Here is an 18602-nt window from a genome sequence, read left to right on the forward strand (position 1 = left end):
AATCTTTTTACACTTGTCATACATTTTCTATTAACTGGATTTTCTTTATGAATGTGGGTTTACTAGCTTCCTTTCTTTTATTCCTGTTAATCTTAAAAGTAAATCTTTCCTTAGGCCCTTCGGCTTGAATATTTGATTTAATATTTGCATTTGAGGAGGAGAGTTTTCAATATGGTCTTGACCTTAACGATTTTGAAAGTCAGAATCTGCATACTGATGTAATATGTCCTTTCTTGGCAGATTAAATAACATTGCCTCAACACTCAGAAGTTGATTTCTTTCAGACATGGTATAGATGAATAAAATAAAATGAAGAACCTTTACATCTTTAGACAGGTTAGGATTTACTCTCAGTTCTGGAGGCCACTACAAAATATTTTCTCAAGTCTAGGATGGACAGTGCATCTTTCTCTCAAAAAAACAATGAGTCCTCCACTATTTTTTAATAAGTAAAAGGACACTAAGAAAAGGAATATGATTAATGGTGAAACAGAGGAGAGCACAGAGTAGTATTGTGGTGCCAGATTATGACTGCTCATAGTCTAATGCAGAAGTCTAATGATTAAGGCCCATAGTCTAATCCAGAAGGCACCCTATTTGGTATGCTCCATAGTCCTATTTGCAATAAATTTCCTTTCCTAGCTGTTCTGACTAAAGTAAGCACTAGCAATGTTCAGAAGAGGGCAGTGTCACATAGGGTCATGTTACGATTCAGCAGAGTAAGGCAACTATTTCAGGCAGATCCTAGACAGTCCCAAGCTTTCTTGCAGCTTGCCTCCCTAACCTTGGTTTAGTAAAGCTTTTAAATACAGCCAGTAACTTCAGGTGTACTTTTTTTTTAAAGAAAGCTAATTTCCTCTTCCCCGTGCAGTAATTTATTCATATTCCACCATTTCTAATGAAGCCCTCATTGGTGCTGAATAGGTGCAATTTTCCTATGAACATGGTTAGATGTTAAGAGCGAGATTTCAATTGATCATGAGAAAGATCTTCTTGAGAGTAAGAGTGGTTCAGCAATGAAATCAATTACCTAGAGAAGTGGTGGGATTTCCTTCTCTGGACATTTTCAAAAGGTGTTGTCAAAAGCTTTCATTGCCAGAATCACTGGGTTGCTGTGAGTTTTTCAGGCTGTATGGCCATGTTCCAGTAGCATTCTTTCTTGATGTTGCACCTGTGGCAGGCATCCTCAGAGGTTTGTTCAGATGTCTGATGGAAATAAGGCAAGTGGGGTGTATATCTGTGGAATGTCCAGGGTGGGATAAAGAACCCTTTTCTGCTTGAAGCAAGTGTGAATGTTGTAATTAGCCAGCTTGATTAGCACTGAAGAGCCTTGCAGCTACACAACCAACCAGAGAGAGTATTTGCATAGAGGTAGCCTGGTTCTTGTGCCTGGAGGCATCCTTTTTGGGAGGTGTTGACTGGCACTTGATTGTTAGCTGTCAGAAACTCCCCTGTTTTTGAGTGGTGTTCTTTATTTACTTGTTATTTTATTTATTTATTTTCAAAAAGAGTGATGTTTGGGGTTCTTTTTCTAGAGATCCCACATTGAAAATGAACTTGATGACCTCCAAGGCCCTTTTCAACTCAGTGGTTTTATGATTCTGGGACTCTATGAACTCGATGGATTTTTAACATATCACCTCTGAAGGAAAATGGTGCACTACTCATAAAGAGCAGAGCTCTAGCAACACTGAACTGTGACAAGTGTCACTACTATCTGTCCCACGGGGTGGAAGTGATTGGAGCATCACATAGCATTTCCTGCACCCCCTCACTCTAGACTACTTGTTTCAGACATAGTAGAGAATGCTGTCATATTGGCAGTATTATAATAAAAATGAAACTACTTATCTGGTCAGCTTTTGTTTGTGGAATTGAGAGGAGGCATCACTTCATACTGGAGATGAAGATAGTACCAGAATATTCTTGTGAATATTGCTTTGGAAACCAGGGTAGATGTTTGCTTTCCTTTAAAAAAACCCATTAATTTGTTTTATTTCTTGAGCAAAACTTTCAGCCACCAGCTGAAATTATCAATATGGAAGTAAAAAAAGACAAACTTAGGCCCCTTCCACACAGCCATATAAAATCCCCATTGCACTGGATTATATGACAGTGTGAACTCAGATAATCCAGTTCAAAGCAGATATTGTGGATTATCTGCCTTGATGTTCTGGGTTTTATGGCTATGTGGAAGGGCCCTTAGATCAGTGGTTCTCAAACTGGGATCCCCAGATGTTTTTGGCCTACAACTCCTAGCAATCCCAGCTCTTAGGATTTCCGGGAGTTGAAGGCCAAAAATATCTGGGGACCCCAGGTTGAGAACCACTGCCTTAGATCAGCATGCTGGAATCAGAGAGATAACATTCTTGGATGCTCCTGCTTCCCTTGACTCTGGGTCATGAAAATACTGAATAAGAGACCAATTGTCCCTTTCAGAGACTGAAGAAATTGACATTGTTGGAAATGACTCGTGTACCATAGAGAAAAGTTAAAACAAGGAGGCATGCTAAACAGTGAAACACATGTAGTTGTCTCATTTTTAGTGAAGCTTGCCTGCTTGTAGCAAGGTTGGAATCAAGTTGTTCATAAAAAGATGTATCTCTTAAAATATGTATAGATTTTCAGACATTGCCATAATAAGGCAGAGGGCACGTAGGAGGGACCAAAATAGTGTGGGCAGGGTCCAAAGCTAATGTATTTACATAAATCCCTGTTAGACAGGAATCCTGTTTCATTATGGATTCCTCAGCCTAAGAGAGAAAAATCCCCGAATACCCTCATACTGTGGCTAGTACGCTTGTTTTCAAACTGGAAACTTCTTTGGATGATTGTATAAGCAGATCATGATGTTAGTTTGAAGACCTACTGTGTGGACTCCCATGTGCCATTTGCCTGGCTATGCCATTCACACATACTTGTCTGCCTGCCTTTATTCTGCCACTGCTGACCCAAGGAAGGCTTGTAATGCTGTATTAATCCCAAAATGAACAAGGGCACTAGGAACCAAGAAAATGAAGAAACAGTAGTGGCAATGAAGATGATGGACTGAAATTAGAGGACTTCTCTTCCTTCTCTATCCGTCACTATTTTTTAGTGCATGGGAATATATGCCTCCTATTATATGTTGGGTTTAAATATAAATAATGGTGTATTGTATGCAGCATGGTTCATAAATGCTTATGTTGTGAATTGATTCATGCATTCCCAAGATCAGAGGTGTTGAACCACAACTGCCAGCTTCCTCACCATTGGCATAGAATGGCTGGGAGTTGCAGTTCAGCAATATCTGGAGAACTGTGCATTTCCCACTATTGGGCTAGATGCATAGGCTTATTTATTGATGACAGTTATACTGTGGCACTTTATCTCATGTTCTTTTTGTTTGTCCTTTCTTGTGGCTTGGCTTGCTTGAAGAGGCTGGACGTTTGCCCTGCAGGCTCCTTTCTGAAGTACACCTGCTCACTGCTTGCAACATGCTGTTGTCAAAGTTGTTCAGACTGCCTGGATGGCCTTTCGGCTTTTTCTGCTTCTATGATTTAATTCCAGTGTCTCCCTCTGTAATATTTTGATGGCTATTGGCAAGAGAGGGCATCTATTTTATTTTATTATTTTTTAAAAAGATTAATAATATTCAGTGGATTAGTTTGAGAAGCTTTACCATAGATAATTTGAAAAATGTCTATACGTACAGTTCGACTTCAAAAGTTGACTTTGTAAACTTATTGCAATTTCCATCAAGAAGCTGTGGAGGTAATTAAATATTTGCCTTGGGGAATTATTTGCAGTTAATTAAAATCACAAACTTTCAATGCATACCTGCTTTACAGATTATTAAATTTGGATCAGATGTTAACTACCCAGGTTTCTCATATATCCCACAAAGATGGTTTTTGGCAGGCTTAGGAAGCTGATGCTTCCATGCTATTCTCTGGCCTGTTGCCATTGTGAGATAAACTTGTATAAATGCAAATTTATAGAAGTGACACTTTGAGCTTTAGTAGCATTATGGGCATGTTGGTATAGAAGGGCTTTCCTCCAGATACGTTTGACTTCAAATCCCATATCTAACCATAGCTAACACATCCGGAGGCTTCCAAACTGTGGGAAGCTGGCTATTTATACAGAATATTCCTCCACCAGACAAAGACCTTTTTAGGCCAAGTGGGCTAAATTCTGCAATTGACTGGCTGCTGTGAAAAAGATTTTTGATAGATTTACAGATGTCTTTTTACATATATTTTCATTCAACAGGACTTGGATAGTATCCTTTAATTGCTTTTTAACACAATTATTTTATTCTGTATCTGTTTTTAATCTTATGTGAGCCACCATGGGTCCCAGTATTAAGAGAAAACCGGAATGCAAATTAGATAAACGAATGGATGAATGACTGAATGAATGAAGAGACAAGAAAAAGAGCATCGCCATATGAGGCTTTTTTTTGTAGCAGACATGCATTTGTTTGGTAGTTTTTGATCACTTTCCTTACTTTGTCTTGAATATACATAGTAATGCCTATACATCTCTTAAAATTTGCTAGAAATTGTAGCATGGGACTAGATTCATAAAGCTTGTGTTCATCAAATAAAGTGATTACATATACCTACCAAACACAAGGGATGGCATAATAATAATAATAATAATAATAATAATAATAATAATAATAATAATAATAATACACTGTATTTATATTCTGCTCAGAGCGGATTACAGCATTTACAGCAGACAATGCCTTTACAATAGCTTACAATGAGACACACAAACACAAACAAAGGCAAAGGCTTCTCCTTTCATTTCCGGCTTCTGGAGGTAGTGCTCATCTCTGGCTCTGGGTGAGCCATTTTTCTCCATTTTCAAGCTGAGGAGCCTGCATTGTCACCTCCTGGTTGTGTGGCCAGCAAGATTATTTGAAGCATCTATTTGTCTTTTCCTGCCAAAGCAGTACCTATTTATCTACTCATATTTGCATGTTTTTGAACTGTTATATGTTGGCAGGAGCTAGGGCTGACAGATGGGCACTCACCCTGTCTCGTGGATTTGAACTGCCAACCATCAGGTCAGCAGTTCAGCAGCACAAGAGTTTAACCCATTGCGCCACTGCAGACCCATGTTAAACGTTGATAGCAGAAATAATGGTATTCAGTCTCTTCACCTTTACATTAGACCTAAATGTGCCAATTATTTGGTGAGACTGTGTTTCTAAAGCTGATGTAGTGAAATGACTATTTTCCCTATTTCCATATTTCTACCTATCAGAATTGTTAGCTCTTTCTTGGAAACTCTCCAGGAACTGCCAGCCAATGGCTCTGGTCCATGGACACCTACTTTTATTATCACTGTACTAAGGGATGTGGATTTAATTCAGCTGCACCTCGGGCTCCTGATGCTGAGTAGAGAGGGAGGATGTTGTTGTTAACTGGACACTTCTTTTCACACATTGGGGTATTTTTAACAGATCAAGAATTTTGGACCATGGTTTTATTTTTGACATTGATCAATTATCTATTTTGTAGTATGAGTCGACAGTGTGTTAAGGTTCATATGAAGAGTTCACATCTTTTACGAATTCCTGGTTCTCCTACTTTGCATCCATGTAGAAGACCACTGCCTTTGGAAATGATAAAAATCAGTCCTGGTTTTCCAGATCAGTATCCTAACTCTGATGCTTTATTTCAGTTCTTAATGAAAAATATAAGGACAAAGGATCCCAGAAAGAGGGGTATCCTAACTCTGATGCTTTTAATCCAGTTCTTAATGAAAGATATAAGAACAAGGGATGCCAGAAAGAGGGGTCCAGGTCCACCATCAACAACATGGAAAACTTTAGCAGCAGCAACAGCCAAGCTTCCAACTCACTTCGGAGGAATGGGGGGCAACTAAGGCTAAGCACACGCAGCCAAGGGGCTCCTCCCTTCCTCAACCTATTTCTTGGGGAGACAGTCCCAGTGCTGCAGGACCCTCAAAGCCAAGCCGTGTCCTGCCTCTCCTCTAGAGTAGAACAACTTTAAAAAGCATTAAACCCAGTCTCCTCCTCTACATAGGGAAATGATCCAGAAAGAGTGGCAACTCCAATGCTTTTTTTAATCCAGGTCTTAATGAAGGATATGGAAGGAGAGCCTGTGGGAAGCCTCTCTCTCTCTCTCTCTCTCTCTCTCTCTCTCTCTCTCCCACCCCCCCCCCCCCCACCAAATGGGCTGCTTAGAGTGCTTTCTTAACCCTGTTGTTGCCAATGGGCCGAAAAGAACTGTTTTTTCGGCTGCAGAATGAAAACACCTATTTGCCAGCGCACCTGGTTTCGGGAGGCTCTGGAAAATGGGTATTAGGGCCTTCCAGTAACCAGCAAGCAGAAATGGATAGTGATTCACCCGAAAGCACAATTCTAGTAACAAAGTGTTAGGAAAATGAGGCAAAATGTTACCAAGTTCTTTTCATGTAGACAAATGGATAAATAGACAAACAGAACCATTTATGTGTGCTATACATATATACATTTTATTGTATGACTTTTATTTGGAAAATACAGAGATAGTATTAACTCTAACTTGAGTGGAGTGGAGTGGGTTTTTTTGGGGGGGAGGGTATTGTTTTCTATACCTTTGGAGCTATGAAAGGATCTATATAAAGCTTGTTTGTTCGAAAATCCACAGAGAATCCACTTCAGCTATATTTGTTTTATTTTTCTGTTAGAATCCTCTCAAGATTCCAAAGCTACGCAAGAGCACAATCTGATGCCTCAAACAATCTGTGAACAAGATCAAGCTGATGGTATATTTTTTTATCAAAATTCTCAGTAGAGTCCTAGTAATTAATCTAGTGGGACCACAAGTTCTTTTAGTTAAAAAAGTCAACTTTTTCCTCACGTGGTAAGCAAACTTTTCTTTTCCAAGCCAGGGGGAAACATCCATAAACTTTGGTAAATAGCTATTTGCAAATCATTTGATTTGAGCAGCACAATCTCTAACGTAAGCAAAACAGAAGCAGGCCTTCCAGTTAACTTGTTAATAAGACTATTGATCCAAAATCATATTGTAAGCATATTGAGTCCTGAAATTCTTGCAGTTATAAGTCTTTCCCATCCCCGCACATAATATGAATAAAAGTTCCTATTTCAACCAAACGACTAGTTTAGTGGGGAACTTTACATTAGTTTGACACCACTTTTTTGGCATAGCTCATTTTAAAATGTCTTGAGCCTTCTCTGCCAATGAGTGCTGGTACCACACCAAACTTATCACTCCCAGGATTCTATAGTGTTGAGCCATGGCTATTTAAATGGTTTTAAACTGCAAGTTTGCACTTTTACGTACCTAGGAGTTATTTTTTTTCTGAGACCTGTTCCTGGCTCCCACACCATCAAGAGCTCAGCCAGAGCGAGAGTATGTGCAAATCTACTGCTTAAATTAACAAATCATAGCAAACCAGGATCTTTAGACTTAGTTCTTAAAGTATATAAGGCTAAGGTTACCCCATGCTCTTATATGGAGCTGAAGTTTGGGGCCTAAACCATGTACCATTATTAGAGCAATTACAATCACAGCTCCTGCAAAGCTTCCTGGGAGTGGAAAAATGATCCCAGCTGCTTCAGTAAGAGCAGAACTGGGAGTATATACAGTTGATAACCTATCCAAAATTAGGGCATACAACTACTGGGTAAAATTGAATGCCATGGCAAATGACAGAGTACCAAAACGGTGCCTGTTAGAGCAGACAAAAAATCAATATCAGACCTCTTGGCTAGTTCAATTGACAAAATACATTAGGAGTTGTGGACTTCTGATTCTACATCCAAATCTCCTAGAAGAACTAGATCCAAAGATTGTCACTCAACGAATACTGGATCTAAAAGCTCAGAAAGAGATTGCTACCCTCAGTAAAGATGGCTCACTGAAATGGCTAAGTCATTTTAAACATTCTTTTCAAACAGCCCAATATCTAAAGACAGAAATGCCTAAGCACCTCAGGAGGGTATTTATCAGAACTAGATTTGAACAACTGGGCCTGGACACAATTGAAGGTTTAACAAAGTCCCATATAATGAACTATTTTGTATCTGTGGAGCAGCAGAGGTAGAAGATATCACACATGTTTTGCTGTAACTTGTATAAGAAAGAAAGAAACCAATACCTCAAACCATACATTATACAAAAGACACACTGGGATCTCTATATAAAAAACTACATTTTTATTGGCTGGCTAGAATGCTAAAATAACATACAAAACGGCCCTCTTTCTATTTAAAGCAACTCAGTTGAGAACTGCATTTTTGGAGTCAATTGGGGCAAATTGTAGGGGTGATGCAGATATTTGATCTGGATCAGGATCTTGATCTTGTTAACACTTTGCTTATTTTAACTTTAATCATAATGTGGATTGTATGCTGTATGTGTTAAATGTGTTTGTTAAATGTTTTGATACGGCCGATGGGCTAATCAATAAAACATATTGGTCTCAAACTGCATTAATTCTGCTGTGTAGATGCACCCTGACTGGAGATGAATCCTATTCATTTTCTAGATAGCTTTCAATATTCAAAGAACACACGAGTTTTGCTTCCTCTTGCATATTGACATTTTATGACTGTTAAAATTATGTGGGCATGTCTATCATATTGACACCATCTCCCAATGTTTTCTATCAAAAGGACTTGAGGATGAATCTAGTGAGGTTGAAATGAACACTCAGACAGAGTCTCAATCCATCAACATGGAAACAGAAGGTACTTTCTGACTTGGGAGCAAGATAAAAGGGAAATAGCCAAAAATAATAATAAAAAAAGGAAAAAAATATACATTTGGCCAAAATATACTTGCTTAGGTGTTGTAATTATATAATTACATCACAAAGCTTTGGGGTGTTGTATTCAAACCAAAACCAAAAATAACTGCAGATGATTTCTACTTAAAATAATAGCTGTAGCATCTCAGGTGAATCTCACTTCTGAGGTCAGTTTGAAAGTTCTACTATGCTGTTGGCTAAACTTGTGAGTTTTGATCCATATTCCCTACATTCTCCTTTTTCAGATGCTTTGATAACACCGGAGGAGACAGTGAAGGAGGGAGAAACACAGGCCCCTGAAGTAGATACAACTAATCAAGAGAGCAAAGGGGAAGTGAAAGGTAAGTCAGTCTGTGCATTGCAATGAGACAGCAAACCTAGAAGGAATACTTTCATGGAGAACATGTGGAAGTGAGCGCTTCTCTTGAAATCTGAACTGACATAAATACTTTTGTATCTTCATGTGTACCATGGACCTGGGGCAGGGGAGAAGCAACAATGATACAATTATGATACAATTACTATTACTGTGCTACTATTACTGCTACTACTACTCTATTATTATTCATTACTATCATTATCTACTTAAATATGCCATGATGATGATGATGATGATGATGATGATGATGATGATGAGCAGCAGCAGCAGCAACCCTATCCCTACCTGAGGCCAGGGAATCATGTGGCTCTTCAGAAGTTGTTGGACTGCAACACCTGCTGCTGGCCAACATAGCCAATAGTAAAAAATACTGGGATCTAAAGTCCAGGAACACCTCAAGAACTTCACCTGGAGATGGCATCATAATGCCATGGGTAGTCATTTGGCTTGGCACCACAATATATTCTAATCAGAATTTGAGGAAATTGCTTTCTTAAAGATGGCTATCCTTGTGGACACCTTGTAGGGTAGCTTTTACAAATGGTCATCACATAGAATCACATAGCCCCTGATAGTGCAATGGGTTAATCCCTTATTCTGGCAGGACTGCTCACTTGAAGGTTGGGTTGCTGACCTGAAGGCTGCTGGTTCGAATCTGGGAAGAGCATGGATGAGCTCCCACTGTCAGCTCCAGCTCCCCATGTGGGGACATGAGAGAAGACTCCCAGAAGGATGGTAGAAACATTTAAAAAATCTGGGTGTCCCCTGGGTGATGTCCTTGCAGGCAACCAATTCTCTCACACCAGAAGCGACTTGAAGTTTCTCAAGTCACTCTAGACACGAAAACAAATATACAGTATACTCATAGAGCTGGAAGAGACCCCAAGGATCATCCATTCCAACCCCATTCTGCCATTGAGGAATACACAAAGCATTTCCAACAGATGGCCTCCCAGCCCCTGTTTAAAAGCCTCCAGAAGGCAGCTCCACCACATTCTGAGACAGTTGCAAATTCCACTGTCAAATAGCTCTTACACTCTTCAGGTGGGGTCTTTTTCTTGCTATTTGAATCCATTGTACCATGTCCTAGTCTCTAGAACAGTAAAAAAAGAAAACCAAGCCTGTTGCATTTTCAATATGACATCCTTTCAGGCATTTAAACATGGCTATCATGTCCCCTCTAAACCTTCTTTTCTCTAAGCTAAACATACCCAGTTCCCTAAGCCATCCCGCATAGGGCTTGGCTTTCAGATCTTTGATAATTTTAGTTGCCCTCCTCTGGACACGTTCTAGCTTTTCAAAATCTTTTCTGAACTGGATACAGTATTCCAGGTGAGATCTGACCAAAGCAGAACAGAGTGAGACCATTACTTCCTTCGATCTAGACACTATTTATCTATTTATTTATTTCTATCATTTTTACCCCGCCCTTCTCACTCGAGGGGACCCAGGGCGGCTTACAAAAATGGCAATTAATGCCAATACACCAATATACAATAAAATAACATTAAAACTGTTAAAACATTTAAATAGTATCATAAAGTACAATAAACAAAATTAAAACAGTGCAAAATGCTTGTGCCATTCATCCACCAGACCTTGTACAAAAACCTTAATCCAGACCGCGTCGAAGCAACAAAAACTTATTCTTTAAATGCTTGCTCGCATAGCCAGGTCTTCAGTTTTTTTCTGAACCCCAGAAGGGGATGGAGCCTGCCGGATGTTGCTGGGGAGGGAGTTCCACAGCCGAGGAGCCACCACCGAGAAGGCCCTGTCTCTCGTCCCTATCAGCCGCGCTTGAGAGGTGGGCAGGATTGAGAACAGGGCCTCCCCAGATGATCTTAATGTTCTCGTAGGTTCATAGGAGGAGATACATTCGGACAGGTAAGTTGGACCAGAACCGTTTAGGGCTTTGTAGGCCAAGACCAGCACTTTGAATTGGGCTCGGTAGCAGAGAGGCAGCCAGTGGAGCTGGCTTAACAAGGGAGTAGTACGCTCCCTGTATGCTTCCCCAGTTATTAATCTGGCTGCTGTCCGTTGTACTAGTTGTAGCTTCTGGGCCGTTTTCAGAGGCAGCACCACGTAGAGCGCGTTGCAGTAATCCAAGCGGGATGTAACCAAAGCGTGGACCACTGTGGCCAAGTCAGACTTCCCAAGGTACGGGTGCAGCTGGCGCACAAGCCTTAGTTGGCTCCAGCCTGGGGCTCCAGGCTCAGCGATGAGTCCAGGAGAACCCCCAGACTGCGAACCTGTGTCTTCAGGTGTCAGGACCCAGGCTACAGAACACCAATAACCATGCGCAGAGGCCGGATTCTATCTAATATCTTTATTAAAGGAATATATAAAGTCAATAAAAACAAGTGAAGAATATAGTTCAGAAGTAGACCTTTCAGGAAAGGTCAAATATAGTCCAGGAAAATAATGTCCAATATGTGATATTAGAGTCCAAAGTTATAATCCATTAACCGAAACACACACTTTGCCAAGCAATAGTGTGGGGAAATGACAAGGTCTTTTAGTCCATTGAAGCTTGACAACAAGGCTGGAAAACAAACTAGATACTTGGCTAGACAAGACTTGGTACGAGGCAAACAAGAAGCAAGAACAAGGTCCGTGGCGAGGTCCGGGGAACAAGGCAGGCTTGGAACTTGGTCCTGGAAACAAGGAACTGGAGTTGCGTAGTCCACACACGATCTCACTCCTCAAGCTGACGAGTTGACTCCGCAAGGTTTCCTTCGCGGCAAAACACCTAAATAGGGTCTCGTTTCCCGCCAGAAGAACACTTTCCCTGGAGAACTAGAAGTGAAACCCAACTCTGTCCAGATGCATGACTCCTTAGAATTTCCCAAGGGAAGCAGACCTAATCAGCTAATTGTTTGGCTGCGATTCTGGCGCTCCGGCGATTCGCCTCCCTAGCTCCTCTATCTCTATTATAATTGTCCTTTCGAGAAAACGGGGGAGAATTCTGCCCAAGGCTTGTTTGGCTGACTTCTTGAGGGCAAACATCCTCCAGGTGCAGGGGCTCCGATTCTGGCTGAACCGGTGGAAATCCCATGTTTTCCTCCTCGTCTGCCACAATAGTACTAGGAACGGGACTACAAGGCCCATGAGACATCACATCAGGGGGAGTGCGACTCCGTCCAACACAGGCTGTAACCCTATACCCTGTTCGACCTTGCAACTGACCAGGAGGACCTCTGTCTTGTCTGGATTCAATTTCAATTTATTGGCCCTCATCCAGTCCGACACAGCAGCCAGACACCGGTTCAGGACCTGAACAGCCTCCTTAGTGACAGGTGAGAAGGAGTGACAGAGCTGGACATCATCTGCGTACAGATGACACCGCACCCCGAAACTCCGGATGATCTCTCAAACTATTCTCCTATTGATAGAGCCTATAATTGGCTTTTTAGCTGCTGCATCACACTGTTCATTCATGTTCAGCTTGTGGTTTCCCAAGACTCCTTGATCACTTTCACATGTACTGCTGTCAGTTTCCTATGTCTCTGCATTTTATTGCCCCTACAAACTGTAATACCTTACATTTCCCCCTATTAAAGTACATTTTCATAGTTTTGGCCCAGTTCTCTGGGGTATTAACTATCCCTCCCAATCCGGTGTCATCTGCAAACTTGATAAGCATGCCTTCTATTCCGTTGTTCAAGGTATTGATAAAGATGTAGAATTGCATTGGTCCCAAAACAGAGCCCTGGGACCAGGCCCGTAGCCAGGATTTTGATTCGGGGGGTGCTGGGATTTTGCTTCCGGGGGGGGGGGGGCTGAGTCTGGGTGGGAGAGGATCAACCCTAGAAAACCTTTTGTATCGTTATCCCAATACCCCCATGCATATGGGATATATTGAGCATGGTGATCAGATCATGATATGAATAAACCTAACAGTTTAAATAATAAATGTAAGGCCTTCTCATGGACCACTCTGAGAATTTCGGGGGGGGGGGGCTGAAGCCCCTCAAGCGTGTGTCCCCCGGCCACATGCCTGCCTGGGACATAACACTGGTCACTTCTCTCCAGGAAGAGTAGGAGCAATTAGTAAACACCCTTTGGGTTCGGCCATACAACCAGTTACAAATCCATGTAACATGTTATGCTGAAGTTACAAATATTGATTAAGAGTGTCTTTGCAGATGTAGTAAGGAAACTAGTGTTTGTAACACTGCAGACAAGCAATGGCTAATGCTTGAGAGCTAAGTATCAAACTGTCCAATCTACAGCCAGGTTTTCAATGAAAGCAACTCAACAGAAATTTCAATTTTCACATTATGAATGTGGCTGTATTGTGTCCAGCCACCCGTTTGCATTAGATGTTTGGCTTCATAATAGTGTTCTCTAATGGTGATGCATATACAAGGCAGAAATCAAATGGTTAGAAATTAAAACCTGTCCATGCTCTTTGTTGAAAATCCAGGTCAATGCTAAGTACATCTTCCTAATTATGAACTTCTTTTGTCAGCTTCACTGACACTGATTTAATTGCAAACCCATGTTCGTAATATTGACACTTTTCTGCATTGGAAGCTTGGGTTAATAGCGCTTACATTCTTCAGTGCTCATCTCCAGCTCCACAACATTTTCTTTATTTTCTTTTTCATTACAAATCCAAGTTGAGACTAATCACACTCTCTTTATTCTGCACTGTGTTAATGGTATCAACGTTGTGTTTCATTACTGACAGTGATAATAGAATTGATATAATCCTTCTTGCAAATCCAGGTAAATGCTGTTGCTCTTCTTTGCAAATCTAGGTTAGAAAATGCAGGCTCATTTGAGTTGCAAATGCCAAAACCATTATGCTAATTTCCCCTGAACAGAAATTATTTACATTTTATTTTATGCCTCATCAGAAGCAAGTTGAACCAAATGTACTTTCATTATTTTGTACCTTTCCTTCTAATACTTTTACTGTCCCCTACAGCTAGTAAATTCCATTTAACTCCCAGTGGGTACATTATATTTCACCATCTGCTTTACCTAGGTTTCAAATATGGAGTATTAGGAAAGTTAATGTCAGAGGAGTTTTTTTCCTTGGCATTTTTCCTTTCTAAAAATAGGAGATTTCTACCACGAAGTCATGCTATTCCTCCGAGTCCTCTTTCTCTGCAGTACCACAAATTCTGGGTTTGGCTGTTGCAGATAAAACAACACTGGGTCCTTGGCAAGGGTTGTTTCTATCAAGGAAACCTTCAGCCCTTTGCACTATCCATCTTACCACATTGAGAAATTACCTAGTCGTAGGACATTTCGATCTCTTTTCAAACATGGAGAGGCATTGAGCTTATCACATGAGTTAAAACTACTTCCGGCTCTCATGCATAGCCCTCAGTGGTTGAAAAGAGGCAGAAGTGTCCTGAAAGGAGGGAACTCTGGCAATCGACTTCATCACATTGAGAAATGTTCCTGTCGTAGGACATTTCAGCTTCTTTTCAAACAGGGAGAGGCATGGGGCTCATCACATGTTCCAGGGTTGAAAAGAGGCAGAAATGTTCTGAAAGGAGGGAACTCCGAACACGGGTTAGCAATTGTGTTCAGAGCTCCTACCTGTTATTGCACTTTACTCCCATGTTTACAACTGAAAAATAGATGAGATGGGAACCATCAAAAGTTTCCCATCCTGTTTCATTGCCTAACCATCAGCAGTATGGGGTTTGATGCAGAACAATAGGATCCCATGGAACACAATGGTTTTAACCTGGATCTCTTGTATCCTATGAGGTTGATGCAAAACCATAGCATCATTTCTGCCTCTTTTCAACCACGGAGGGCTATGCATGACAGCTGGAAGTAGATTAATTCACATGATGAGCTCAATGCCCCTCCATGCTTGAAAAGAGGCTGAAGTGTGTCCTACAACTGGAAAATTTCTCAGTGTGATGAGGTGGTTATTAGAGGGGTGATTCTCTACTCTTAAAGGGATGGTCACATATGCTTTCCTCTGTCAATGTAATGAAGTGGTAAGGCTGTACTTCTCCTTTCCCCAGACAACATATTTGTTGTGGATCTATAATCTGAAGGATTAGCTATTTGCCCAGTTCCTCCATTGGGTCTGAAATCAGACCACTGATGCAAAGATTAGCTGAACTGGATAGTGCTAAACCAAGGTTACATACTATGTCTGAATGCACCTGGAGGTAGTTAGTGCCATTTGGAAATTAGTTGAGAGCACATTAATGCAAAATATGCAGACCCAACTTTCAACTGCTTTAGGAAGTCAGATGATGCCTGACTGGATTCACAGCAGAACAAGCTAGGAGTGCATCTCAAGGGAAAATGGAGTTTATTCTGGAGCTTCCAGGAAGCTCTGGAGTGATTCTGTTGTTCTGGAGATGTGAACAACTGGATCTGTCTTAGTCCACTGTTCACACTTCCTATGTCCCAAAGCAGCTCCCTGCCAAAGGCTTACTGGTAACATCGCTACTTGGGTGATCACACCATGGCACCCAGCCATATCATCAGGAAATGTGATGTCACCAGAAAGCCTCTGTCAGGAAGATCCTTGTGACTGGTGAGGCAGCGACAGCCCCAATTGGCTTTCAGCCCAACCTGCCATGTGGATGGCCAACAGGCCCTGTGGGCACTCCTGGGCTGCATAGGGGCAGCTCCGGAGCAGTTTACCCTGGATTAATCAAGTGCATGTTGATATGGATACAATGAACCAAATGATAATATTTAACTCTGTCAAAGACATTTCAAAATCTGTCTGGGGGAGCCTGCATTTTTTTGACTTTTATCTGCACATCCACTTGTTCCACTCTTTTTTGAGATTCTTTTTAGTGGTATTTTGGATCTATGCTAGGGTTCTTCCCAAGCTTTTCAAAAACTTAGCCAAGGAGTGCTATGGTGATCCTATGGTTTCAGAAGTAAAGTAAGTCTATCTGTCTTGTCTGTCTGTCTCTCTTTCTTTCTTTTCTCTTTCTCTAGTTCACAAGCACATATAAGCTCATCCAGAATACCTGGGATCAGAAGTATCCCATAATTATGCGAATGGAACAAAGGGGACAGGATCCCATCTGAACGATTTTGAGGGGATAGATAGATAGGAATTCTCAATAAAGGATACTCAACCAATGCCACAAACCTCTTTCAATTTTATTAGAAAGAATGGATTAGAACAACTGCAATGCAACTTTTTTACACCCTCTCACGATCTCAGATAGTATGCATACTCAGCCCATTCCTTGCTCACCTATAATGAATGAGAATCTTATAGAGTTTCTATTGCATTCCATCAATACCTCAAGCTAAATATCTGACTGAAATGTTTAATTAATATTTTAAAGGAATACTTTATTCTCATGAAGCCCTTTGCTATGAAAACTACTTGCTGTGTTTATTGACTGATGGGATAAAAAGAAATTGCTGGTTGTAAGCCACTAATAAATAGCAACAATATTATAATGTACTTCCATATTTTATTTCCTATTTACTTAACATCATAGATTGATGTGGAGTCTGGGAAAGTGATAAATATGTTTTTCATATTCTCTAATAAGAATGGGCAAAATCTATCCTCATTAACTTCTAAAAGTTTGGGTTTTTTCCAGGATGTTAATAAATATGGACAAAGCCTTTTACTGTTCAGTTTATTTCAAATATCCATATACTGTGCCTTATAAACTTGAAGGTATTGTACAGGATTCATTAAAACAACAATCATGTTGAAATACTAAGACAATACTAATACTAATTACTAAGATAATACTTGTCCATACTAAGACCAAAAAATCTCACTGAGCTAGGAACTAAAATCAGCACATGCTTGATTAAATAATTGCATTTTTAAATAGTCACCTGGTATGGTGTAGGGGGAGGCCATCACTGAAAAGCCACTCTGGCTAGTCTATGGATATTAGGCTTGTGCATTCCAGGTAAAACACAATCCATTTCGGTGTCCTGGGTTTCGGTGGGGGCCCTATCAATTTTTTCAGAAACCTCTGAAATTCGGGAGGGCAGACATTTATTTTTGCTCTGGGGAGCCAAAATATTCATTTTCTATCTGGCACTTTCCAGGCTCTCCTTCCCATCATTTTAGGCATTTAAGCTATTTCCTACTATAGAGCAGGAGAGGAGAGGCAGTGCAGGCAGGCAGGTGTGCGTGCTTTCTCTCCCGGGCCTACATGCCACACACACACACTTTCCAAGGCATTTAAAGGAGGCAAGTTATTAAAGCTGTTTCCTTCTTTAGAGGAGGAGAGGTGCTGCAGGCAGGCATGCAGGCTTTCTCTCATGGGTGCCATGCTCTCTTTCCAAGGCATTTTAAGGAGGTTTCCCATTTCCAGGTAAAGAAGAGCAATGATCTCCTGGAGCTATCCTCCCTGGGTTACCTTAAAAATCCCTCTCTTTTTTTTGGCACGCTTCAATTTCCTTTCTGGTTTGGTTTTAATACTTCCTTAGAGCTACAGTAGAGTCTCACTTATCCAACACTCGCTTATCCAACGTTCTGGATTATCCAACACATTTTTGTAGTCAATGTTTTCAATATATCGTGATATTTTGGTGCTAAATTCATAAATACAGTAATTACTACTACATAGCAGTACTGCGTATTGAACTACTTTTTCTGCCAAATTTGTTGTCTAACATGTTTTGGTGCTTAATTTGTAAAATCATAACCTAACTTGATGTTTAATAGGCTTTTCTTTAAAGCCTCCTTACTATCCAACATATTTGCTTATCCAACATTCTACCGGCCCATTTATGTTGGATAAGTGAGACTCTACTGTATTTCTACTTTCTAGTAGAGGAGAGGTAACTAGGCAGTAGTTTTCGGGGAATGAGGGTTTTCTTATTGTTTGCTGGGATTAATAAAAAAGATTTAACTGTGATGCCAAATAGGGGGGAGGAGCCAAGATTGGCTCTCACTTGTTTACATTGCAAGCGGGTTTTCATACTGGGAAGTCCCTTACCATTGCATGTTCCTGAAGGTACCAAAGGAAACAAATGAAAACAAATCTGTGCATAAGTCTAATGAATATATTTAGATACAGAAGAAAAATATATATGGATGGTTATCTGGTATCTGTGTAGGCATATCAATTTGCAAGTTTTAGTGAATGGGTAAATTCATTTGGAAGAAGGTTCTCCGTCTGGTAAACCGGTCCTGAGTCATTGGGGGTCTAACAACAACAACAACAACAACAACAACAACAACACATGTATAACTCGCCTCTCCCCAAGGCATAAGCCAGGGTACAACAGAGAATGAAATACCCTATTTCCCCAAGTGTATGAGGCTGAAATGTACAAGATGTGCCAGTTCTATTGATTGTGAATACATTTGCGTGCTGCTTTTTGGATAGCCCAGAAAAGAGAGTCAGCAGCAGCCCCACTTTTATGCTTGTAATGCCCCTGTTAAACAATTTCGTGGGAGAAACACTTCATGAATAGTGGTGTGTCAGGATGTAGAGAGAGAGACCCCTATAATGCCACC

General features: G+C 40.7%; 1 protein-coding gene across 5 annotated transcripts in view; it reads left to right on the top strand.

Annotated features, from left to right (window-relative positions):
* The window catches only part of macrod2 (mono-ADP ribosylhydrolase 2), a 1355048-nt gene that overhangs the window by 1250802 nt on the left and 85644 nt on the right, over positions 1-18602 (top strand). For 2 of the 5 annotated variants that reach the window (XM_062969118.1, XM_062969119.1), the window contains exons 14-16: positions 6691-6768; positions 8645-8719; positions 9024-9119. In XM_062969118.1, the coding sequence (XP_062825188.1) occupies positions 6691-6768; positions 8645-8719; positions 9024-9119 (249 nt within the window). The remainder of the gene's footprint in view (positions 1-6690; positions 6769-8644; positions 8720-9023; positions 9120-18602) is intronic. The other 3 variants (XM_062969120.1, XM_062969121.1, XM_062969122.1) reach the window with 3 other exon arrangements.

The sequence above is a fragment of the Anolis carolinensis genome, chromosome 1 (assembly GCF_035594765.1).
Source record: "Anolis carolinensis isolate JA03-04 chromosome 1, rAnoCar3.1.pri, whole genome shotgun sequence".
NCBI classification, from domain to species: domain Eukaryota; kingdom Metazoa; phylum Chordata; class Lepidosauria; order Squamata; family Dactyloidae; genus Anolis; species Anolis carolinensis.